At 37.3% G+C, this 27,007-nt stretch overlaps 2 protein-coding genes across 2 annotated transcripts in view; one reads left to right on the plus strand and one right to left on the minus strand.

Moving 5' to 3' along the window:
* LOC144979566 (V-type proton ATPase subunit D-like) overlaps positions 1–18,915 on the minus strand; it is a 58,178-nt gene extending 39,263 nt beyond the window's left edge. Inside the window, exons 1-2 of the mRNA XM_078926298.1 lie at positions 18,743–18,915; positions 762–879 (exon numbers count right to left, since the gene is read on the minus strand). Coding sequence (XP_078782424.1) covers positions 762–879; positions 18,743–18,783 — 159 coding nt within the window. The 5' untranslated portion in view covers positions 18,784–18,915. The remainder of the gene's footprint in view (positions 1–761; positions 880–18,742) is intronic.
* Positions 18,916–18,931: 16 nt separating this feature from the next.
* The window catches only part of LOC144979571 (dynein regulatory complex subunit 5-like), a 44,386-nt gene continuing 36,310 nt past the window's right edge, over positions 18,932–27,007 (plus strand). Inside the window, exon 1 of the mRNA XM_078926313.1 lies at positions 18,932–19,022. The gene's annotated coding sequence lies outside the window, so the exon portion shown is untranslated. The remainder of the gene's footprint in view (positions 19,023–27,007) is intronic.

The raw sequence follows: 27,007 nt of genomic DNA on the forward strand, positions 1-27,007 counted from the left end.
TTACACAAAATTAAAACTTTCTAGCTCAAAAAATTAAAAAAAGTTATTGGTGAAAAACATAGGGCTGGGGTGTAAAACCACCTCATGGAGTGAAGCCAAAGGCATGCTTGTCTGTTTGAAGAGTAAATACTACCTACCAACCGTGTAATTTTCCATGTAATTTTTCATTTTTAGGTTGATAGCACCGGACTGTGATAACAACTAGCACATAGTGTGAAGAAGAAGTTTATTTAATTTGGACAGTTTCAAGGCATCTGTAATACTCCTGAATCCAGTAAGAACGGTTCAATGTTATCAATTAGAGATATCATCTAGCCGCCTTACTGATACAAGTCCAAGGCCTTTTTTGTCCCAGAAATAAGCGGCAGTGACTGCGTTATGCATAAACAAAGTAAAGGAAAAAATGATGGTAAGCCCTGAAGGCTGGCCACCATGGCAGGTGGCTGCCTTTTATACATGTGGCCGCGAACACTGCGTATAAACTGTTTGCATATATACCGGACAGAACAACAACAAAAAATAGGTAATGAGTACAGAGCTTAACCCACATTCTTTTATCTTTATTATCCTGAACTGATGTTTTCATATGTATAGTAATGATTAATTTATGTCATAAATCTGGATATATTAACAGCGTTATAGATAGAGGCAAATTGTACATGTGAAGTAATGAAACTTTTCATTGTTTCAATATTTGGAATGAAATTTAGAACCTTGAAAAGTCTAGATTTCTCTTTTAAAGTGAAATTAAAGCTACTTACATCAATGATATCTTTCAGAATAGATCTGAATCTCATGGTCAAGGCATCTGCTTTTTTCTTTAATAGACTGTGACCTTTTTGTGCTCCTTTCAGTCTGCCCTTGATATTGGCCAAGGCCCTGCAATTAAATTCAGAATGGAAAACAAAGTAACCCAGCTCTTCAAATGTCAATGTCTTTAATGATATATGTCTTATTTTCTTCAGGAAGAAATACCCAATCGTTTGGTGCTGTTTTGTTTAAATCAATGCCAATTTAGTATCTTTTGTTCATGGATAAAATAGGGTAGGTACCTATATTATTACTATTTAGCTTTGGATAATTAAAAAATCAGAAATTGGTAAATCAAAATTAATGTTGCGGCACGTAATGTAACATCTTAACTTTTAATAAAATCAAATTCATGGCCAAGTAATATCTGCAGACATGCCAAATTGAAAACTTCAATTTAGTAATTTTTATGTCAATTTTTAGTAATTTGACAAGGAAATTTGTAATTTCTGAAATTGTGTATGAACAACCACAATATTATTATTATCATTATTATAGTAGTAATAGTAGTTGCAGTAGAAGTAGTAGTAGTTCTTCTTATCATTATTATGTATTACTAAGAATTAAAAATTCGTAATTTCCCGTAAAATTTAGTATTTGGCCAGGAAATTTGTCTAAAATTCGTAAAATTACGTAAAGTTCGTAGGACTGGGCATGTATGTATTCGGCATCGCTGAACTCATTCAGAAAAACAAAAGCACCCTGTGTCTCTTTCTTTAAAACTTATCTGCAAACAACAGACCTGCCAACCAGTACGATTAATCATATTTTAGTACGATTTTTGGACCCCGATTACGCAGCTACGATTTTCGTGGATTAAATATGATTTTTTTTTAAAGATGTGTGATGTGAATGATGTTGATGATACATTTGATGCATTGATACACACGTGTCGTACACCAACTGTTGACTGTGTTTCTGAATGAATGATGCATCACATTTAACACTAAAGTTATCATTTCAGTTGCTTACATTATGCCGGTTTTCACCAATATTTATCTCATACATTTTTGAGGATTTGCATAGAATTATGCATATAAGCTTGTTTTATACTTTAAATAGTCTCAGACCACATTTAAACTTTTGCCACTTATTAAATAGAAAATTCTAAGTGAAAATTTAATTGAACTAACATCTTTGACTATGAAACCTTCAATTAAAAACTGTATTGCTAATTAACTTAAACATAAATGGGTTATTTCCCTTTATAATAACTAAATTACTCTATTTTGATTTATAAAATTTATAATGATCTTTTTTTTTTCTTTATTATTTTGTACGAGTCTTGAATTACAAAGTGGGCAGCTTTAAAATCGGTATTTGGTTCAAAATGATTTTTTTAGAAGTATTTAACTTGTCTCTGCATATTACATACTTTGCGAAGAGAGAGAGAGAGAGAGAGAGAGGAGAGAGAGAGAGAGAGAGAGAGAGAGAGAGGAGGAGGAGAGAGAGAGAGAGGAGAGAGAGGAGAGAGAGGAGGAGAGAGAGAGAGAGGAGGAGAGAGAGAAGAAGAGGAGAGAGAGAGAGAGAGGAAGAGAGAGAGAGAGAGAGAGAGAGAGAGAGGAGAGAGAGAGAGAGAGAGAGGAGAGAGAGAGAGAGAGAGAGAGAGAGAGAGAGAGAGAGAAGAGAGAGAGAGAGAGAGAGAGGAGAGAGAGAGAGGAGAGAGAGAGGAGAGAGAGAGAGAGAGAGAGAGAGAGAGAGAGAGAGAGAGAGAGAGAGGAGAGAGAGAGGAGAGAGAGAGAGAGAGAGAGAGAGAGAGAGAGAGAGAGAGGAGAGAGAGAGAGAGAGAGAGAGAGAGAGAGAGAGAGAGAGAGAGAGAGAAGAGAGAAGAGAGAGAGAGAGAGAGAGAGAGAGAGAGAGAGAGAGAGAGAGGTGGATCATTAGATAACATATATGGAAAATATCTTGCTACTGTTGCAAATTGTCATCTATTGAATTGAAGACCACTCTCAAAACTTTCTCATATCCGATGTACTGGGCTAGCAGATATCACCTTTACAACTTCATTTGGTACATCAGCACCTCTTACCATCAACATCATGACATCCCCACTTCTACAACTGCCATCACAGCATTATCACTGCCACAACCACCACCACATAACTTCTACCACCACCGCCACCACAGCTTCATCATCACCACCACCACCACTACCACCACTAGAGCACCATTGCTACAACAACCAACACTTCTTCCACTGACACTAGCATCAATACTACCACCAACATGTTAAGGGTCTTTTGGTCATTTCTTTGAGTGTTTCGAAAGCAATTTCCTTTGATATTGCAATTTCTGAGCCTTATGCTAATTTTAAATGGCCATTAAGTTTTAGTTTCTCCATAAATCAATAATTTTGTAATCACTAGAGATTGCTTGAATGATGAAGATCAGAGTTTATTTTGATTTGGGATTGATGTTAGCTGTTATATAATTTTTTTAATATTATAGTGCGCACTTTTTTTTCCTAAAAATACACTTTTTAGGGTCATGGAATACACTTTTCATCCTGGGAAGGTTTGGCAGGTCTGCGGATAATCCACTGACAGTCATTTCATCACCCCACTAATCTAAATCTCTATCAAGACTAGTTCTTGGGAAATATTTCATTACAGGCGAGTATCGAATCAGAAAGTACGGTTTACTAATTTATCCATAAATCATTATTGTATCTACCGCTTACTCTATCGGATTTAAGATCGGCACGACGGTAAGGAAAGGTTGGATTACGATCCCAGCTCTGAGTCTAGTTTGCTGTGGTCACGACATGATCAGTTTGCGGTAAGACGAGGTGTGTAAGTGTGGGTTGTGGTGTGCATGTCAACTTTATATTCCCTACTTTTTCTTTTGAGTATTTTGTAAAAAGAATTCTCTTCGCTTAAGATGGGCTGTCGACTTGGACAATGAAAAAACATAGGGTGGTTTCTCTGCGATGAGAACTGATCCCATCTGCTACTTAGTAGCTGTGTGAGATTCAGATTCAAGATGACAACAGGGTCTCTGAAAGAGCAGTGGTGCAATACTACTACTATTATTATTACTATTCGCTTTCACTTTCATGTTCAAACATACACATACTCTCATACAGGCAGTCACTGTCACAAACTCAACTGTTTGTTTCAATATAATTTTTAGGCTTTTCATTAAAAAGAAAATGCAGTTTAAGGCAGTTTTGTTTGTTTGTTGCTTTAGGTCTCTTCCAACACAATTGAGGTTATATGAGAGACCGCTGAAACAAAAAAACAAGCAATCTAACAAAAATAGTACAAATGTAAATCAAAATCATAACCTAAAGATATCATAAGCTAAATTATAAATAACCAAGAACAAACAGGCAGAAGATTTACAGAAAAAAAATATCCCCTGTCAAAAATACAATCACAAACCAAAGAAGCAGGATAGGCTAGTAAAGAGAAGAAGAAACGACATCACTATCGGATCGTACACCCATGCAAACATCATAGGTATATGATTCAAGGGTGATGCTCCCATCCAACCACCCGCAGTTTAAGGCAGACTTTTCAAGAAAAAGCATCATCCAGTTTATGGACTCAAGGGATTTTAAAAAGTTTTTGTATAGTATTGTTAGCACAATGGTTCAAAATCATCTTGTCAGAAAAACTTAAGAGAAAAGAAGAAAATGGATTTTTCCACATCTGCAACCAGTATGCATTTTTGTAGAATTAAATTATACTTAAGTATCATATCAATACGCAGAGTGAATAGGCAATACGCCTTAAAATGATCCATAAGACAATTACTTTTGTCTTAAACGGATAAAATAGAGATTAATTCGATTCGATAAGGGGAACACAAAAGCAAAATTTGCGAATAACCGGTCCAGACATAAGCGTCATGGTCTTATTTATAAAGTGCAGAAACTCTGCAAATAAACGGATAAAATAGAGATTAATTCTATTCCAAAAGTGGAAGACAAAGGCAGAATTTGCGAATAACCAGTCCAGACATAAGCGTCATGGTCTTATCTATAAAAAGCATAAACTTTGCCATAGCTGCCAACTTTTCAAAAATAAAATAAGGAACGCCCATTTGGCCCGGGATGAGGGGACAACGCATACCCCCCCCCTTTTTTTTTTCCATCGAATCTTAACATATAAAAGTCAGCTTTTAAAAGTATTACTACTAACACTAACAAGAATAAGATAACAGAGGCTAGTCCAAATGTTGCTAAATTATTGCTAAAAACGGATAAACTAGAGATTAATTCAATTCGAAAAGTGGAACACAAAAACAAAATTTGTGAATACCCAGTCCAGACATATAAGCGTTATGGTCTTATTTATAAAGTGCAGAAACTTAGCAAATAAACGGATAAAAGAGTGATTAATTCTATTTGAAAAGTGGAACACAAAAGCAGAATTTGTGAATACCCAGTCCAGACATATAAGCGTCATGGTCTTATTTATAAAATGCAGAAACTTAGCAAATAAACGGATAAAAGAGTGATTAATTCTATTTGAAAAGTGGAACACAAAAGCAGAATTTGCGAATACCCGGTCCAGATATAAGTGGCATGGTTTTGTTTAAATGAAACAATGCAATTTTAAAAAAGTTTATGATCACATAGATAACTTGATCCATTAAATTTAGGATAATTAGCTGATTTTATTCCCCACCATTTAGATTATGTGATTAAGTTTATGATTGAAAAACACACTTTTTATCTCACTAATTAATGTTTTGCAATAAAGGGGAGTGTGTGTGTGTGTGAACCTGAGCAAAGAAAATTATTGAGAGAAATATGCAATCAATGAGCAAAACAGTAAGCCATGACCTTTTTCTAGATTAAAATGAAGTATTATTCAGGTATTTATCATGCTTTTCAGTTTGTAGTTGAATTCTAGAATGGATTCTTTATAGGTCTCATTGATTGTATGTCAGTCTTTAGGTCACCGATTACCCTAATGCGGCCACAATTTACAATGTGACGGTCACAAGCCCGTTAAACGCAGAGTGGGGTACTGTTGTTTGCAAGTAATGCTATGGTTTTAATAGGATATCTGTCTCCTATTAAAATACATTCCTGTGTTGGATTTTGGATTAAATTCTTTTTTTTCTTTGGATTTTGTGATATTTAATTTTCATGGATTGTGATTGTGATTTTAAAGACTATCAATGTAAGTAAATGCCCAAATAGATATTTTTATTCATTTTTCCATATATTTCCTTTAAAGTTTTGTTTTGAAGCATTTATCATAAGAAATATTGTACATATACACCAAAGACTATATCCTTTACTTACTTAGATGCCTTTCGCGTCTCGACCGAAAGATCGGGTCGCCTTGGCTGTTTCCAGTATTTCCTGTGTGAGGTGTCTCCAATATTGCCGGTCCTCTGCTAGGGTTCTCAGATTTTCAAGGTCCCCTGCCGTTATGAGACTAATGCTTTGTCCAAGTGTTGTGAGGTTTTTGTTTAGGATCACGGGGAGTGTTGTGATCGGTCTTCCTCTGAAAAGGTTCCCGTGTTTTTGGAAGTATCCCGACATGGCTTGGTTTGCTGGTATGTTTTTGTCCCTGCGTAGTATGTGACCGAAAAGTTGCCATCGTTGTTGTAAAATGTCAAGGGAGATTGGTCTTTCTTTTGTGATCTTATAGAGTGATTCATTTGAGATCTTTTTTGGGTATTTGATGTCCAGTACCCTTCTTAGCTGTGTGCGATGGAAGGCATCCAGATGTTCTTCTTCGGATTTTGTCAACGCCCAAGTGCCGCAGTTATACAGAAGTACCGGTTTTACAAGAGCATGGTACAGTTTCAGTTTGGTTTTTCTCTTTATTTTGTCACCTCTAATCCATACATTGGTGAGTTTACTGAGTGCGGCGTTTGATAGCTGTTTTCTTCTTTGTACATCCTCGGTGTCTCCAATTAGTGAGCCGACTTTCTTTGTTCTTTTCCATTCCTCTTTGTTCCTCGATATTGTTGTAAATTCGGTTTTATTGGCATTGACTTGGAGGTTATATTTCATGAGGGTATTTTGTATGATGTCTATATTTGCTGGTGTTGATCCAATAAAATCGACATCATCTGCATAGGCGATTTCTCTAGGGATTGCATTCTCAATATGAGTCGTTGGTTTTGGAATGACTTTTCGAACTTCTTTCAGAGCGTGTTCTAAGTATATTGTGAACAGGATCGGGCTCAGACTATCTCCTTGGGGGGTCCCGATGTTACTTTCGAACTGCGTCTGTTTTGTGGCCCGTATATCCTTGGTTGTATCTTTGTGTTGCTGAGGAGAAATCGGATTATTCGGAGCTCGTCTTCGTCTACTATTTCTGTTAATATCTCCAAAAGTTTTCCTCTGTCGATCGTATCAAAGGCTGCGGACATATCGATTCCGGATATTGTTATGGATATGTTTTCTTTGAGTGCCTTTGCTGCCAACCATTTATGTGTCCATACAACGTCCGATGTGCTTCGGTCTTGGCGAAACCCGCTTTGGCTATGTGATAGATAATTTTCTATTTTCGGTCTAATTCTGTTGAGGACAATAGTTGACAGTGTTTTTCTTATGGTATTCAGTAATGTTATTGGGCGCAGGTTGTTTACGGGTCCTTTAGTTTTTCCTGGTTTTTGTATTGTAATTAGGACACCGCTGTTTATGTCCCAGTCTTTGTGTGTTGAGAATGTTTTGTTCATTATGTTTGCAATGCTCAGATCCAGGGAGAGGGTACCGCATTTCAGCAATTCAGCGGGAATTTCATCTTCGCCTGGGGATCTGTTATTGTTTAGGCACTTTATGCTATTTCTAACTTCAGTTGTTGTGATGCGGTTGTTTAGGTCTCTAGGGTTTCCTGAGAAGGGCGATATTTGTGAGACTTGTTTGTGAAATTTCTGCTGGAAGTGGTCAGTTACAATGTCAAGGATATCGTTGGGATTTGTTGTCTGTTTGCCAAATTTATCCTGTAGTTTTGGGTTCTCGAATGGTTTTCGGTTCAGAGATTTCGTTGCTTTGAACATAGACGATGCGTTATTTTTGGACTTTTCTATGTCTTCCACTTTTTTGTCTAATTCCTCGTTTCTGTGTTTTATTGTAAGTGATCGAATTGAATGCAGTATTTTGTTTCGTTCCGTTTTGGGGTTTATTATTTCTTCCGAGTCTTTCGTGTTTTGTATCCTGATCCTAAGTTCTTTTTGTTGCCGCGATAGATCGTTAATAGCGATGTTAGGCGTTCGATTTGGTTTGTTCTTAGTTGTATTAATAGAGCCTGTACTTTCTTCACCCGCATATTTCATTGCCGCTTGCGTCTCTTTCCATTCATTGTTTGAATTACTGTTTTGCTTTATTTTCCATAGACTTGAGTTAAGTTCATATTGGTAATGAATGCGACATTCTCGCTCATTTACTATTTTTGCCGTGTTTATTTTGACTGCCGTTTTACCTTTCTGTCTTCGTTGTCTGTACACATTTATGTTGAAATTCGTTTTTACAAGTTTGTGATCGGATGTTAGCAGTGTACCACCGTATGATCGCGAGTTGGTTGAGTAGTGTTTATGGCGGTGTCGACATATGATATAGTCTATTTGGTTGTGTATTGTTATTATTTTGTCTTGGGTTTGGTCTTTCCTTTGTCCTACCCCTGTTGTCTGGTGTCTTGATGGGTGGTTGAAAGCACTGTTTGTTATGAAAGTTTTCTCTGTTCACAGAACTGGACTAATTTTTCTCCGTTATCGTTACGTTTTCCTTTTGAGTATGATCCTAAACATAGTGTGTCACTGTCGAGACGTTTTCCTACTTTGGCATTAAAATCTCCAGCAATTATTAATATTGATTTGTTTCCTATTTTGTTCAGTGTATCGTCTAGGTCTTTGTAAAATTTATCAGTTTCCTCTGGGTATTGTTTTGCGCGTTGACTTGTTGGTGCGTAAACATTTACGATTGAGATAGTGAACGTCTTCTTACCGTGATCGTCTTTGTTATTGTTATTCTGGTTCCTTGAATTGATCTTACACTTAAGCTCAAGAACACATATTCTGTCCGAAACATTCCATTCGTCACTAGTCAAATCCCTGCAGTTTTTATTTATGAGAAATCCACATCCATAGTGAGGTGAACTGGAAGCAAAGCACAGCAGTCTGTGACCATTTATTGTTTGGTCGACGCCATCTTGGATCTTCGTCTCTTGTAAACACAACTACTTATTATTATTATTATTATTATTATTATTATTATTATTATTATTATTATTATTATTATATATAATAATAATAATAATAATAATAATAATAATAATAATAATAATATAATAATAATAATAATAATAATAATAATAATAATAATAATAATAATAAGTGCATTCAGTGAAATCCCAATCATGGTTGCCCAAATAAAACTGGCGCTAGAATCCCGACTACCTGTCTAAACGAATGTTGTTTGTACAATACATACTAACTACACGTTCAATATCAGGGGAAAAAAAAATGCGTTGGTTTTATGAAATTAAAACAGTATTCCCACATTGTTCTTTGATATTATTTGGGGTTGCATTTGCTTTGAAACATACACATTATATTGTGTTACATTGTTTACAAAATATTTCTGGTACTCGTATGCATGTGTAGTCAATGGACCACCGGTCAATCATGTTCTTTATTATTTTATCATTAATTTTGGCTTGGCATCTTACATATATGTGAATTTGACAGGTTGTTATGGATGGTAATTATACATTAAGTGATTTTTAAATTTTTTTTACGCATTTTAAATGTCTTTCTTGCATTCATTGCCGAGCACCTCCACTTTTCTGTTACTATTTTAATGAACAGCTGATTTTCTTTTGCCTCCCCTTTAATTTCGCGGACTTTTTTCAGAACGAGGCGTGGGATTGGCTATATTAGCCTGAAACAACATAAGGGGATTCCCCAGGGTATCATGGAAGCAGTTTTGATAGTTGAAAATGGTATCATTGGAAAGGAAAGTGATTGAATTTTATGATTATTTGTTACAAGGGAATTTTTTCATAAATGATGATAAACGGCTTGATTTTCTTGCCCACCAAAATTAAGCTATCTTTCCATTACAATATCTTCTCTAAATGAATTTAAGGAGGGAAATGGTAATTGTACCAAATGATAGAGCGTTCAATCTCCTTTATTTTGGTGTTTAATTGATCAAATTCTGTAAATAAACAACAGAGATATCTCAATTTACCCAAGTCATGGTTTTAGTTTTAGCTTGCAGCTCACTGTCGTGAATAGATTTTTACATCTCATTCACGATGAGAAATAAAATAAATAAATAATATGCACGAGGCATGTATCTCCACCGAAGTGGGTAGAATGCGATTTACTAAGTACACATACCGAGATTTTGGTTGTTCGTAACACGAAACGTTAGTAATTCAAAATAGTCAAAGAGAGCGAATAAGCGATGACTGCCGCTTTATATACGTGCTGACAAACAGAATATGACGTCACAATTACAAACGGAACATCATGACAACAACTCACAACAGCCTCGATCGAGATAGTACACACCAACACAGAAACAAATAACATAAAGGCAGTGTCTACGTACACGGTAGTCTTGCACCTAGCCCCAGAATCTACGTACACGGTAGCCTTGCACCTAGCCCCAGAATCTACGTACACGATAGCCTTGCACCTAGCCCCAGAATCTACATACACGGTAGCCTTGCACCTAGCCCCAGAATCTACGTACAGGGTTACCGGGCTGGGCTGCCACATGTGTGACTAAAATGGTCACAGAGAGAATCTATACTTTGGCATTAGACACCTATTACCCGATGTCTTGGTTTTTTATCCTAGTCTAGTGAGAGAGAAAAAACAAAACAATCATACATGTATCTGCAGACAGTAGAACGTTTTCATTTTACAATGAGATAGGAAGGGGAAGGGAAAACACTATGACAAGAGAGAAAGAAAGAGAGAGAGAGAGAGAGAGAGAGAGAGAGAGAGAGAGAGAGAGAGAGAGAGAGAGAGAGAGAGAGAGAGAGATGGATGGGGGGATAGTAAGGGGGAAATGGGAAAATATGAAAGAAACAATGGGTTGCCTGATGACGTAGATCAAAGGATTGTTACAGCGGTGTTCACGGAGCGTACTTCGTGAAATTTTAACCTTTTACAGTGACACTGATTTTTTTTCTCCAGACTGCTTGCAGAATAAATCATTTTCACCAAGAGAGCAGTAGTAAGAGTATATTTCGACTCGGGCTTCAATTAAACTATAAATCGCAAGGCTTGTCTTTTAATGATAACATCATTAAGACTAAGATCTGGAGTTTGGGGAGTGTAAGATGGAATCTCGCCATTAATGGTTAAAATGTTTTGATTTTTAAAAAAAAGAACACACACACACACACACACGAGCGCAATCGGGCACAACAGCGAGGACCATCTATTGCTTGTGTTGCAACGGTTCACCAGTATACGTGTACGTAGATCCTGAGGCTAGATGCCCCGTTACCGTGTATGTAGGCACTCCCAAAAAAAAAGAAAAAAAAAAAAAAAGAGGCACACACACATACCCTAGAAAGAGGAGCTACGACACACACACACACACACACACGCAGAGTCTCGCATCCGCTATGAACTAATTTTGCGCACTAATTTTTACTGCACTTATGCACCAAATTGCATACCTATCTATGGACACTTTTTTCCGTATCTTTTTCTCAATAAACTTTTTAAAAAATCTTTGTTTTGTTTTTTGCGATGGCACCTTGAAAACAGACGTAAGCCTCCACGATTTCGCGAGGAATGAATCATGAAAAAATTTACGATATTATTTCAAACACAACTTTTGAAATTCATCAAGGATTGTCTAGTAACAACTGTTATTTTATAGAAAACAAATGCATCTTCAAGTCTAAACTGCTTTTAACGGTAAGCGTTTTGTTTTGTTTTTTTTTCTGTCCAAACGAATGATTGGTAAGGATAAAGAAGCTAAGTATTGGTAACGCCGGCGCAGCTCTCTACATATAAATGGATACTGTAAATCATTATCCTTGACTTTGACTACAATACGAGTCACTCAAGACGATACTTCTTTTCAAAACTCGTGCTGATTTCCTGACCCCTTACCTTACCGGTGCCCACTTCCACTTACCTTGTACTTGTACGTAGATTCTGGGGCTAGGTGCAAGGCTAGACACTCCGTAACATAAAGGCAAAGGCATATTTATTATTCCCTAGAGAGGTGAGCCGGTGTTACCAATACTTAGCTTCTATACCAGGACAAATCATTCGTTTGGACAGAAAAATAAATAAAAAACTTACTGCTTACCGTCAAAAGCAGTTTAGATTTGAAGATGCATTTGTTTTCTATCAAAAACATTCGGTACTAGACAATCCTTGATGAATTTCAAAAGTTGTGTTCGAAATTATATTCTAAATATTTTCATGATTCATTCCTCGCGAAATCATGTGTATTTACGTCTGGTTCCAATGGTGTTGCGCAAATTTAACAAAGGTTTTTTTAAAAGTTTATTGAGAAAAAGATACGGAAAAAAGTGTCCATAGATAGGTATGCAATTTGGTACATTAGTGCAGTAAAAATTAGTGCGCCAAATTAGTTCGTAGCGGATGCGAGACTGTGTGTGTGTGTTTGTGTGTGTGCGTGTGTATGTGTGTGTGTGTCTCTTTCTTTTTTTTTGTTTTTTTGGGAGTGCCTACGTACACGGTAACGGGGCATCTAGCCTCAGGATCTACGTACATGTAAACTGGTTTACCGTTGCAACACAAGCAGATGGTCCTCGCTGTCGTGACCGCACGCGCTCGTGTGTGTGTGTGTGTGTGAGTTATTTTTTTTAAAAATCAAAACAATTTTAACCATTAATGGCGAGATTCCATCTTACACTCCCCAAGCTCCAGATCTTAGTCTTAATGTTATCATTAAAAGACAAGCTTTGCGATTTATAGTTTAATTGAAGCCCGAGTCGAAATATACTCTTACTACTGCTCTCTTGGTGGAAACGATTTATTCTGCATAAGCAATCTGGAGAAAAAAAAATCAGTGTCACTGTAAAAGGTTAAAATTTCACGAAGTACGCACCGTAAACACCGCTGTAACAATCCTTTGATCTACGTCATCAGGCAACCCATTGTTTCTTTCATCTTTTCCCATTCCCCCTTACTATCCCCCCATCCCCCCGCCCACCTCTCTCTCTCTCTTGTCATAGTGTTATCGCTTCCCCTTCCCATCTCAATGTAAAATGAAAACGTTCTGCTGTTTGCAGATACATGTATGATTGTTTTGTTTTCTCTCTCTCACTAGGCTAGGATTAAAAACCAAGACATCAGGTAATGTGTGTCTAATGCCCAAGTATAGATTCTCTCCTTGGCCAATTTAGTCACGCATGTGGCAGCCCAGCTATTTATTATGTTCTGCCTATAACACACAATAAGTGGGATTTTGGGGGTGAGTACGAAAGAAATCAAGGTCATAAGTAACCGTGCACAAGAGCTGTATAGGGAATTGGTTTCTGGGGGTCTTGCAAATACCAAATATTTTATGGAAAGCTCTTTCGAACTCCAAGAAGTCTGGTTTGTTTTGCTATCTTGGAACAAACGAAACAGAGATGTCTTGATGTGTGGCCTAGTTGTCTGATTTTGTGACCTGGATGTAAGGTTTTGTGACCTAGATGTATCCTTTTGTGTGTGCAAGCCATGCGGGTAAGTACAGCGATAGCTTGCCAGTTGAGGGAAAAAAAAAAAGAAGGAAGAAGCAGCGTATCGCATTCGAAAAACAAAACAAAAAAACCTGAAAAAACAAATCAACTTAACCTTTTAAAGGCGAATATCAATCTTACTTGGACCAAAAATAAAATCTTACCGTTTTCATCAAAAGATAAAAGGGAAATTCCACGAAAATGTCAACCGAAGGGGTGTTTTACAAATTCTTAAGAACATATTAAAATTTGGTACCAATTTGTTGGAAAATCATTCAGGATTATGAATATAAGGATATTTCGTGCATATTTGTGGTACAGGATGCTTATTATAGCTTTATGTAAGGGTATCCCCTATTTGAAGAACGAAAAGCATATTTTCTCAATATTATCAATCTTGCAACTTTTACAAAATTCTTGCCACCTTTGCTGTTGTTTATTGATATTAAAACAATTATAAGTATCAGGAACCTATATAAACATTCAAATTTGCGATTTTAATGAAATGTTGTCCTCATCGGTCGTTTTAATGACCTTGGGAAATTGTATGTCAGTCCGTTACCATTAAAACAGTATTTTTTCATCTACGAAAGATGTGATAGTTGTACAGACTCGCTATTTCAGATTTTCTGTTCTTACATGAATGGCTTTAGCACTGTAAGATAATTTTTCAAGAAATTTATCATTTAAGGTACTTTTGTTGGGTAACGGACTGAAATTTTTGAGGGTAACGGACTGACAGTAACAGACTGACTAATTCCATTTTAATTCAAAGACAATATATAACAGTTATTTTTCAAGTCTCAAGAGTAATGTCCACTCCAATGTGTTTCAACTGATCAGGCAGCCATTTTATAAACCTTGGATCATAAAATTTCAAACACTGGCCTTCAACATCAAGCCTGCTATTTTGCAATAGGTAAGTTGAATCTTTTAAAGCTTGTGAATCTTTTGATCACTTGAAGATTTTTGCTATGTTTGAATTGAGGGAAAAACACTGTTTATTGTTCTATAATGTCCTTTTGACAATGGAGCCAGTAGCAGTCTTCTGTTAAAGGGGAAAAAAGCCCTAGGAGAAAAAAAAAAAGAAATCAAACATTTAAATTAATGTGAAAAACTTTTGAGTCACTGAGGCTTTAAATGTAGTGGGTCAGCAAGCTGTTTAGCTGTGTATAATGTCAATATTTTAGTTGTTACAAAGTAATGTGATACAAGTTAGAAATGAGTTTTATTTTCTTAGTTTTGCTGTATTATTTTTAAGAAAACAAGATTTGCTTTTTATTTTTATTCCGATTTGACTTTCATAGCTTATGATGTAATTTCGCTCAATTTTCTTTATTCACAGGTTCAAGATGCCTACTCTATCCATGGTTCAAATTATCAAGAAAGACTGAAAACTGATGGGCATTACATTGTTTAGGAAAAAGATAGGCAACAAAAGCAGGAGTCTCAAAGAAAACTTGAAAGTGATTGTAAAGGACGCTTAAAAAGAAATAACGGGATTCTTCAAGCAAAATGGAAAAAAAAAAGAGAAAAGCCGATCAATCTACAACTCCAAAAGAAAGTAAACCAAGCACACCTAAATCCACATCTGCCTCACATTTCAGCACAGGAAAGTAAAATACTGAATTCAACATTGAGTGTCTACAATCCTTCCAAAAATTTTTTACAAAATTAAACTATGCCTGTACTGCTAAGGGCATCCAATCCATCAACCAATGGTTTTTTAAATATTTTAATCATGGAAATGGGCTTTCAAGATGAAATAAAATAATTTGATCGAAAATTACTATTTGGACAAGAAGTACTCTTGGCGAGCACCAAGGGAAAAAGATTTCATAATTGTGAGAGATGACAAAAGCGAAAGGACGAAAATTCAAAAGTTTCCTGTAAAAAACCCTGAAAAAGAGGTTGTCGATTGTCAGTGAATTTCATCCAGGAATCAAAATTGGCTTGAGTTTATTTTGCTCCCTCAGAACCTCAGAATGTACTTCTAAGAGAAATCCCACAATCTGCATAGGAAAATTGTAACAATCAAGGATGAAATGGTCCAAATGAAATTTTTGAAGATCTTTCTCAGAACTGGCTTCCTGGTCAAGTGCAGATGAGGAAGAGATTGACTGCCAATACTATCGACCAGTTTGCAGTGACGGTCATGGCCTATTGACAATTCCTAAGCTTGAGGAATCAAGATGAAATACAGAATAATAATTAAGCTTCAAAAATAAGTACCAAAAGAATGCTAAACCTTCCCCAGTTTTTAAGTCCTTTCTTATCTACTTTTCTTTCTTTTGATAATCTAATTTCATAGTTGAATTAAAGTTCCCGTTTGACTGTGACAGAATAGATTTCATTCCACGAATCATTATTTCATTATTTAATTTTTTCAAAAGCAAAGTTGGGATTGAGGTAATCAGATGTCACCCATCGAGTTACTCATCATGCCCAATGTAGCTTGACATCCATATAAGGAAGAGTATTGGTTTGATTATTCACACTAGGTATTCAGTGTTGCTCATAATGACATAATTTGTTCTTTGCTCTGGATTGTATGTAGTAACCGTTATTCGAAGTAATAAAATTCAGAGGTGTCAGTCCGTTACCATCCATTTGTCAGTCCGTTACCAACACTTTTTCAAAGACTGCAGATTCAAATTTTGGACAATCTTTTAAATATTGCTAGTGGGTTGTAGAACAACATCACGCGGTTACTATAAAAGAACTTATTTGTTACTGGAAGGTTTAACTTCAGAAAGTTTGATCCATCTACATATAAAATTGAAAAAGATCCATCTTTTATGATGTCAGTCCGTTACCAACATTATAATGTCAAAAAAATTCAAGTTGATAAAGATTCATCTTTATCCTTTTGATATATGATAAGGGCGGACATGATACATGTCCATGGGAAATATTAGCTCCATACAATAAATACATTGCATTTCAGAGCACGAAATGTATGCATTTTTGGTCTGATTTGTCAGTCCGTTACCCGTGGAATTTCCCAAAAAACAAATTACAATTTAAAAATCTGAGCTGTTATATAGGTCAATATCCACCCAATGTGCTCAAAGCGCTTATTATCAATATTCTTACTGCTCTTATGGTGGAAACGGTTTTTTTTTATTCTGCGTTAAAAAATAATATAAATGAAGACTTTTATTTGAAAACAAAAAAAATCAGTGTCACTGGCAAAGGGTTAATTGCAGTACTCCTGCATCCTGTGAGACTCCTACGGCACTTGCTAATCATAAAAAAGGAAATAGCAATCAACAATACTAAGTTGAAAAAGAAAAGAAGAAAAAAAAAGGAGGGGGGAAGAGAGCAAACCCAGTAGCAATTCAAACTTTAGCGGCGAAATTCGATCTTTGACCTAACACCAAACCTTCTTTCATCAAAAGACAAGTAACGGCAAAACGATTATAGACAATTGAAGTCCGAGTCTGACTGCTCTCTTGGTGGAAACGCTGTATTCTCCGTTAACAATAATAAAGATAAAAGCAAACTATTATCTGAAAGCAAAAAATTAGCTTCACTGTTAAGGGGTTAAGAACACCTGCCAGCATCCCTATGCTCTACGTCACCAAGGTCACCAAGCGACACGTCTCCCTTTCGTCTTCATGCAACCCCCCCCCCCCCCCCACTCTCACAGTGGTGGTGGCGGCAGATAAAAAAAAAGACCTTTTTTTCTTTCATTCAATCAACTTGACTGCTGTTGGACCCTAGTCCTCTCTACAAGTACAAGAAATAATACTCATTTTTTTTCTGCTCCAACGAAAATATCTACCCCCCACCGGTCTAATTATTTGTAGCAGACGACAATTTCTCAAAAAGGTTACGTGACACTGTAAAAACAACACAGGAAGTCCATGAAAGCTTATTTACGGCATTTCCTTTGAACTGTGTAAACAACAAAATTTCGTTTTCATTCGACTCAACGGGTCAGATTGGCCGGTATTTTTTTTAACGAACTAAAGTTCTGAAAAATAAAAATGTTTCTTAGAAAGTTGAACATTGAAAGATGCTAGTTTTTGAAACAGAGGTAGGTTTTAAAAAAAAAATCTTTATATTTTACGTGAATGCATGCTCAAGGCGAGTTGGACGTTCAGCGGAGGTTGGTAGGCCAAAGGCCCACGTCTCTACATCACAAACGGATCTAGCGGTCACACACATATTTAGGCACTCTGATAACCCCAGTCCAGTGGCCGCCGATAGGCTCACTGTAAGGTGAAACTCGTTTTTTGGAACTTTATTTTTGACCCTTTACTGTTTTGGTCACCATGGCGTTATTTGTGAACCTATGTGTCTAATGTTAGTATCATTTTAAAGGGCACAAAACAAGCTTTCTAACGGTATATTTTATTCTTAATTCCTGATTGTATTTCTCAGAAAGCTATTGAAATAAAAAATTATCAATTTTTGAATTATAAGAACTTTTTAAATTATGGATACATTTTAATTATACTTCATACATCGGTAGACAATTAATTGAAGAACATCTCTGCCAAATTTCATCAAAATTGATACACTCGCTCATTATTTTATTTTTCCCGCCATCAACCCCACTTTTTTGGACAAAAACCTCATATTTTTTTCCATTTTCATTTATCCTTAATTTTTTCCATACTTTTCATACATGAAAATGATTTATATGAAAATAAAGCTTATTTTCTGACCTTTAAAATGATACCTAACATTTGCCATTTATTTTTTAATTGAAACAAAATTACTGAAAACAATGAGTGGGCCATGTTGACTGCAAAACTCAAAATTTGCCGATAGCGGCGAGATGCTGGTTTTGAGGCAGCAGTGAGATCACAGATTCTCTCTGTAAATTTGACGAAAAATTTCGACAGAAAAATATAAATAACTCAGGAACCGTAAGTCGTAGAGAAACAAATAAGGTATCAAATTTTATGTTTTTTCAAGTCCCATCCCCCTGACTGGGTCGAATTAATATATTTTGAGTTTGAAAATTTTATCAAAGTGCCTAACATATTTTAGCCCATCATTTAATCATTTAAATTTAAGTGCCTAATACTAATATTAGCACAATTTTTCGATTTCTTTGATAAAATTTGTCTTTGTCAACAATATGCCTCAAAAACGCTAGCTTCACTCATGATTCGTGAGAATTCCCCGTCCACTCTGAGTTTGAGCAACTTTTGCATCGACATCGAGTCTCGAGCGTTCGGTTCGGAGAAATGAATAGAGCCGGCCAAAAGTTAAATCTGAAAATTTTGGGACAGACAATTACTTTAGCTCAATAATAAAAAAAAGGATTGACATACATGCGAGAAGGGAAAATATTTAGTCGATCTTTTCCAGACATTTTGAAGCTTTGTTTACACTACGATCTCAGCAGCTAACGTCTTATTTTCTTTCGCTCTCCGCTTCGTCAGTCATATGATCAATGATCATAATCATGAATAATTGCTTCCCTTGAGGAAATAACGGAAGTTGTACTAGAACTGTTTTCATTTTTTTAAAAACACTACCGGAAGCTAAAGCGTCCATGGTTACGAGTCTCCATCAAAGTTTATTATTGTGTTTTGAAATTGCTTTGGCTGGGTAAGTTGTGCCAAATATATCAGTAGATTATAAAATTCTAAAACATTTTACTTCTAGGTAAGCATTATTCCGAGTAAAGTCTGAGTTGAGAATGTAGTAGACGTGGGCGTAACCGTGTCATATGCTGTAATCTATACTAGACACTATTTCTATCTGAAACTGCTAACGACTAAACTAAAGTTCCCCCTTGAAAGCATGATAGTGATAGCAAGTTTCTCAGCCCACGGATGTGTCAATTTATTTTCACTGTGATATTTTGAATCTTGACTTTTTTTTCGTAGGTAAATCCATACAAAAGGAAGATCTTGTAATCTAAAACTAAAGGAAGAACAAAATAAAAAACAAACAAAACAACGTTTTAAAAATTTAAAATAAAGATATGACCCCTGGGTTAAGTTTTCTATGGGAGCACCACTCTACTAATAGTCATGGTTGCACTATTAACTTCTACTAGTAGTGATAATACGATGAGAAACTAGGTTGAGTACACGGGGAGATATTTCAGTCAAACTCAAGTTAACACAAAGGCTGCGGCTATTCGGACTCGAGTCTGAATAGTCTCCCGCAGCTAGTCAGAGTCACACTCCGCTGCGCATGTGCAATCAACAAGTTATTTGAATAATCTCCGTAGCAGTATAGTTTGTGTGTGTGTGTGTGTGTATGTATGTATGTATGTATGTGTGTGTGTGTGCGCGCGCGCGCGTGTGTTTATTTTTATTTACATGTGTATATTTTTTTTAAAAATAGAGCAATATCTATTGTCACCTGCTAGATCGTGCTAGGTATCGCTCAGAAATTTTCGCCGTGACACTGATTGCACTGATTTTCGTAATGTTCCTGGTGTGAGAACTTATAAAAATAATAAGAACAACAATATTATATAAACATAATTAAACTTTTTTTAAATTTAAACAAAATTATTAAAATAACAGATTTTTAGAAATAAATTAGAAGTAATAAAAAAATAATACGGTATTAAAAAATAAAGTTAACCCCTTTTGGAGATTTGAACCCAGGACAGCTTAGCCACTATGCTACAGACCCACTTGACTTGTGGAGATATTTAATCATGTGTACTTAGAAGAAATTTTAAACAACTTTTCCAACAACTTTACACATACACCGTTTCCAAATAAAATCAGGACTAGATAATACATATTTCTGATAGTGTTAGACAATGCTTCAGTCACTCTGATATGGCAAAACAGAATTTCCTCTGAATGCTTCTTGTTCTTTGAGTCCCCTCTCTGTCAACTCCCGCATTGTGTTTCCCCCTTGTGTTGCGCAGGCACACTGGAGTTTGAGTCTGAATAGCCACGAGAGACTCGAGTCCGAATTGCCACAAGAGACTATTCAGACTCGAGTCCGAATTGTCACTTCGTAACACAAAATTATCATAGAGAGCACCGAGTCAATCAGCTTTAGACAAGAAACTGTAAAGTAAAAATAGTTCATTTGCCTTATATCAGTGAACCTGAAATAATCTGTCGATAATTAGGTATTCATTCATGAAAGAAATGTCATATCTAATGAAGAGAATTTTCACATATTCCAACTTAATTAAAGGGCCAAGTCTATTCACGAGATATTATGACATTTTTTTGAATTCTAATTCTAAATGACATGACAAACTGTCTTTATTCTTATGAAAGATATTATCAGTTATAAATTTAGTATAGGCATTAGCTGAGAAAATTGTGTGGGCAGGTATTTATTGTGTTTCAATGTGTTCCAGTTTGTTGATGTTTGGCTATTGAGTTGTGAATTGTTTTCGTGGCTCTTTACACACATGGCTTTGTAATTTCCTCACAAAACGTACCATGAAAGTAGTCCTAGACGGCACGTCATCGGATGAATATCCAGTCATATCAGGGGTACCACAGGGAACGGTGCTAGGACCCATACTATTTCTTTGTTTCATCAATGACCTACCTCTACGAGTAAAATCTCAGATTAGGTTATTCGCCGATGACTGTCTAATATACCGACCAATAAAATCTGCAAATGATCAAAAATTGCTACAAGAGGACTTGAATAGTCTCGAACAGTGGGCTAATGATTGGGGAATGAAATTTAACGCAAACAAATGCTACATCCTCAGCACAGCTAAAAAGTACAATGAGACCTACAAGTTAAACAACACCGTCCTGAAACAAATCGACGATAACCCATACCTTGGCATCATTGAAATGGGGGAAACACATTAACAAAATAATCCAAAAGGCAAGCTGCACCCTCGCGTTTCTCCGCCGAAATTTTAGCCACGCCCCAACGTCATGCAAACAAAACGCCTACCTCGCACTTGTGAGATCACAATTGGAATACGGAGCAGTTGCCTGGGACCCGTACCTGAAAGAGGATATTCAAAAACTTGAGAGAGTCCAGAGACAAGGCGCCCGGTTCATAACTGGGAACTATAAGAGCAGAACCCCAGGATGAATGACAAGAATGTTAGAAGAAAGAAATCTCATCAGCTTCCAACAAAGAAGAAAAGAAACCCGTCTGTCATTCATGTTCAAGATAATAACAGATCAAATACCATAAATAAAGGCAGACTCCTTTTTCACGCCACGACCAAACAAAAGAAAAATCCGAGCACTCACTTTCGCCAACCACATAACCGAAAACCCCATTAAACAGATACGCCACAAACAATTCGAACTGCTTCAAAATCCCACAGACAAGAACACAAAACTACAGAAATTCTTTCTTCATTAGAACTATCTCGGAGTGGAATGGGCTGGATGAACTGGTCATCATGGCACCACGCCTAAACGATTTCAAGGCCCGACTGACATGGGCCCGCGCCCAATGAGGACGCCGCTGAAATACAACCAGACCATTGGTTTCTTCAGCGCCAACCATACAGATACAGATACAGTTTTCATGTTGGGTAACCTGTTGGCTGTGTTCGTTCATTGTTGTGCGCACTTTCTTCCTGTGAGTTTGTGACGTCACCAAGGGGTATAAAAACAATATTCCCTTCTCTTTGCAAGCTCTTTTTTTTACTAAGATATTCAAAATGGATCATTAATTATTGATTAGTCTGGTGTTGACTTGCTCTACGTATTTTGAGAACGCCCACTTCCGTGGATTTTTTTTCTTTGATTTTTTCCCTTTATCTTATTTATCATGAACCAGATGGAGACAATTTGTATTTTTTAAGAGAATACCCTTTTATCTTAGACGAACCTCTCTTCCATAATTTTAGATTTCCATGGATGTTGTTGTGGATTAAAAATGAGGAATTTGTCATTTATGATTGAAGGAGATTTAAACTTTCATTTTTAATATAATCATTTTGTTTTAGAAAAATATTAAAACAAACTCAGATGAGATAACTGTGACAACTGACAACAATTATTGAGACATTGGGTAAGCTCAAGGCTACCACACACTCAGGCAGCTTCCCTCGCGTGTTGCTGACTGCGGTATAGGCCATCCGGTATTGCGTGTTCATTACGTGGCTGTATGTGTGTGTGTGTGGCGCGAGATTCAATATGCTATTCTTTCAACAGTTCCATGCTTATCGTGTTGCGTCTGTTTGTTTTAAACAATTAAAGTCTAATTCATGGATTGCCATCATAGATATGGATTATAATATTGTGTTCAAGTACAAGTCTTCAAACCACTTCGGATTAGTTCTACATTAATACTTTGTTCGATGTATTTATTAATTGTAAACAGGAATAATGGCATTGTGATTCGTTCGCTTGTTTCACTAGGCCAGGGCATTCTTTATGAACAGTAATGGCGTGGTGCTTATGATTATGTGTCGGTTCAAGATTTGATTGACCAGTGTGTTGCTTTGTTTTAGTTTTAAATTGGTTCTCTCGTATAAATTATTGGACATACATCGAATTATTTGTTTTTAAAAAGTTTTAAATAACTAATAATAACAAATCTACTTTTCAAGTCATGGCTATTCAGATATATTTCTTTATCCTCATCTATATCCTTATCCAGACTTGGGGATGATATCTAGTGATAGAAGTAATATAATAGTATCAGATAATACAATATCTTAACAGCTTGTGGATCATTGTTTAATAAATTCTTTCATTGAAATGTACTGAGTGCCGTATTCAAACGCAGATTATACTTAGTAGTACACGAAGAGAAGGAAAGTGAGAGAGGAAGAGAGATAGAGAGAGAAAGGGGGTGGGGGGGGGGGGAGGGGGTGGCATGCTTAGACATATTCAGTGTTGCCAAAACTTCGGTCTGGAGCAAAAAATTCGGGTTACGGGCAACCTCCCTCAAATTCCGGTGAGGTCAATTTGTTCCAAAATACCCCCCTCCCCCTCCTTTCCGACCACCTCATCATCATCGCTGCCACTACTACTACAACCACCATCACCATATCATCAATACCACAACTACTATAACCACCACCACTACATCATCATCACTACCTCTACTACTACAACCACCAAAACCACATCATTATCACTGCCACTACACCACCACCGCATTATCATCACTACCAGTACTACTACAGCCATCACTGCCACCACTATTACAACAACCACCACCACTACTGCAACCACTACCACCACATCATCATCACTACCTCTACTTCTACAACCAGCACCACCTCATCATCACAACCACTACTACTAGAGCCACCAACACCACATCATTATCACTACCACAACTACACCACCACCAGCATATCATCATCACTACAACTACTACTACTACTACTACTACTACTACTACTACTACTACTACAACAACAACAACTACTACTACTACTACTACTACTACTACTACTACTACTACTACTACTACTACTACTACTTCTACAACCACCACCACTACATCATCATCACTACAACTACAACGACAAACATCACCACCTTTATCATCGTCACCACTACTACTACAACCACCACATCATCACTACCACCACTACTACAAGCGCCACCACAACCTCCACATCATCATCATTACTACCACTACTAATACAACCACCACCATGACATCGTCATTACCACTTCTAATGCGCCACTACCACCACATCATCATCACTATCACTACTACAACTACAACCACCACCACATCATACCAGCACTACTACTACTACTACTACTACTACTACTACTACTACTACTACTACTACTACTACTACTACTACTACTACTGTTAATACTACCATCGCCACCACATCATCATCACTACCAACACTACTACAACCACCACCACATCATCATCATCATCATCACTACTGCTACTACAAGCACCATCATCACCTCATCATCACTACCACTACTACTACCCATCACCACCACATCATCATCACTACCACTGCTACTACAACCACCACCACCACATTATCATAATTATCACAACTTCTACAAACACCGCCACTACATCATCATCACTACCACTACTACTACAACCACCACCACATCATCATCACGACCACAACTACTACAACCACCACCACCACATCATCATCGTTACCACTACTACTATAACCACCACCATCACATCTTCATCACTACCACTACTACTACAACCACCAACACCACATCATTATCCCTACCACAACTACTACACCACTACCATATCATCATCACTACAACTACTACTACAACCACCACCACTACATCATCATCATCACTACTACTACAACCACCAACACCACCAACACATCATCGTCACCACTACTACTACAACCACCACATCATCACTACCACCACTACTACAAGCGCCACCACAACCTCCACATCATCATCATTACTACCACTACTAATACAACCCCACCACGACATCATCATTACCACTTCTACTGCAGCCACTACCACCACATCATCATCACTATCACTACTACAACTACAACCACCACCACATCATACCAGCACTACTAATACTACTACTACTACTACTACTACTACTACTACTACTACTACTACTACTACTACTACTACTACTACTACTACTACTACTACTACTACTACTACTACTACTACTACTACTACTACTACTACTACTTCTACTACTACTACTACCATCGCCACCACATCATCATCACTACCACCACTACTACAACCACCACCACATCATCATCACTACTACTACTACAAGCACCATCATCACTACCACTACTACTACCCATCACCACCACATCATCATCACTACCACTGCTACTACAACCACCACCACCACATCATCATCACGACCACAACTACTACAACCACCACCACCACATCATCATCGTTACCACTACTACTATAACCACCACCATCACATCTTCATCACTACCACTACTACTACAACCACCAACACCACATCATTATCACTACCACAACTACTACACCACCACCATATCATCATCATTACAACTACTACTAATACTACAACCACCACATCATCATTACTACCACTGCTACTACAACCAGCACCACACCATCACCACGACCACTACTACTACAACCAACAACCACCAAATCATCATCGTTACCACTACTACTACAACCACCACCACCACCACATCATCATCATTACCACTACTACTCCAGCCACCTCCACCACATCTTCATCACTACCACTAGTACTACAACCACCACGACATCATCTCTCTCTCTCTCTCTCTCTCTCTCTCTCTCTCTCTCTTTCTCTCTCTCTTTCTCTCTCTCTCTCTCTCTCTTTGTCTATCTATCTGTGCGCACGCGCGCGTGTGTGTGTGTGTGTGTGTGTGTGTGCGTGTCTGTACGTCTGCCTCAATCTCTTCCACCTATATATATTCTAGTGCCGCGCTGAGGACCGGACCGAGGACCGGTCCCACGGTCTTTTAGCTGTGAACCGTGGTCCAGTCCCAAAGAGGAAGACCGCCGGCGGTCCTCACTTCTTATCACCTTTCAACGGTCTCGCGCCATACTACTTCTCCAGCGATTCGTTGCCTCGGTCCTTTGCCTATCTTCCACCAATCACCACCCATCCCACTTAATTAATCGCACCCACCCCCCTTTGCCATACACTAAACGACACAGACCAAGAGCGACCCACCTCCCTCCAATCCGCAAACCGCCCTTTCGTGTGTGAGATGGGGGGAACAGGAGGCGCACGCCTTGGACGATTCCATTATACGGGGTAAATTTCAAAATTTACTACACCATAATGATCGCAATGACAATGATCTATGATGAAGGCATGACCCCTCTTCTCTAATGGGTTATTGTTTGAAATGTATGTGACTACTAAAGATGTGTGTGTGTGTGTGTGTGTGTGTGTGTGTGTGTGTCGAACCTAGCAAGTTGCAAGTCTGATTTTTTGTTTTCTTTTGTCCATCTCTTGTCGCCACTCCTTTCTATCGCATTGTTGTCATTTAAAATAATACAATAATATTAAAATTTCGTTTGGTGTTTTAACTAATCAAGTAATATGAGTTTCATTAGTTTCTTCCGTCCAAAAAAAAAAACAGTTATAACGTCTGTATTTTTAAAAGGTCCAATAGAATATTTGGGGACCCCGAAAGCTCAGTTGATAGAGCACTCTCTTTATACGCAAAGGGCCAGAGATCGATCCCGGGTGCAGTCGATTTTTTTCTGAATCCCTGTCTACTCAGCAATGAATGGGTAGCTGAGTTTGTTAGATCTGGCGAAAAGTCACCATCGACCCCTCTTATCACCTCATCCACCCCCTCTTATTATAACTTCACGTCTCTCTCTTACTCTTCAATAGTGCGGGGCGGTCCTTGGCAAGCTTAAGGACCACGGTCCTACGGTCCTTGGGAAATGAAGACCGCAAGGACCGGTCTCTAGACCGGTCCGTTCATTCTTGAACCGTTAAAGACCGCTACACGATGAAAACCGTGGCCTACAGGAGTAAAACACACGGAGTAGTCACACTAATTTCAAATTGTAACCTAATTAGAGAAGAGGGGTGATGCCTTCTTTATTTGCTCACCGTACTTCATTGTTACTTCGATAATTTAATAAAATTTGAAATTTATCCCCATTAACGGAGATAATGGCATCGCC

The sequence above is a fragment of the Berghia stephanieae genome, chromosome 1 (assembly GCF_034508935.2).
Source record: "Berghia stephanieae isolate SIO BIC M18660-M18661 chromosome 1, UCSD_Bste_1.3, whole genome shotgun sequence".
Taxonomy (NCBI): domain Eukaryota; kingdom Metazoa; phylum Mollusca; class Gastropoda; order Nudibranchia; family Aeolidiidae; genus Berghia; species Berghia stephanieae.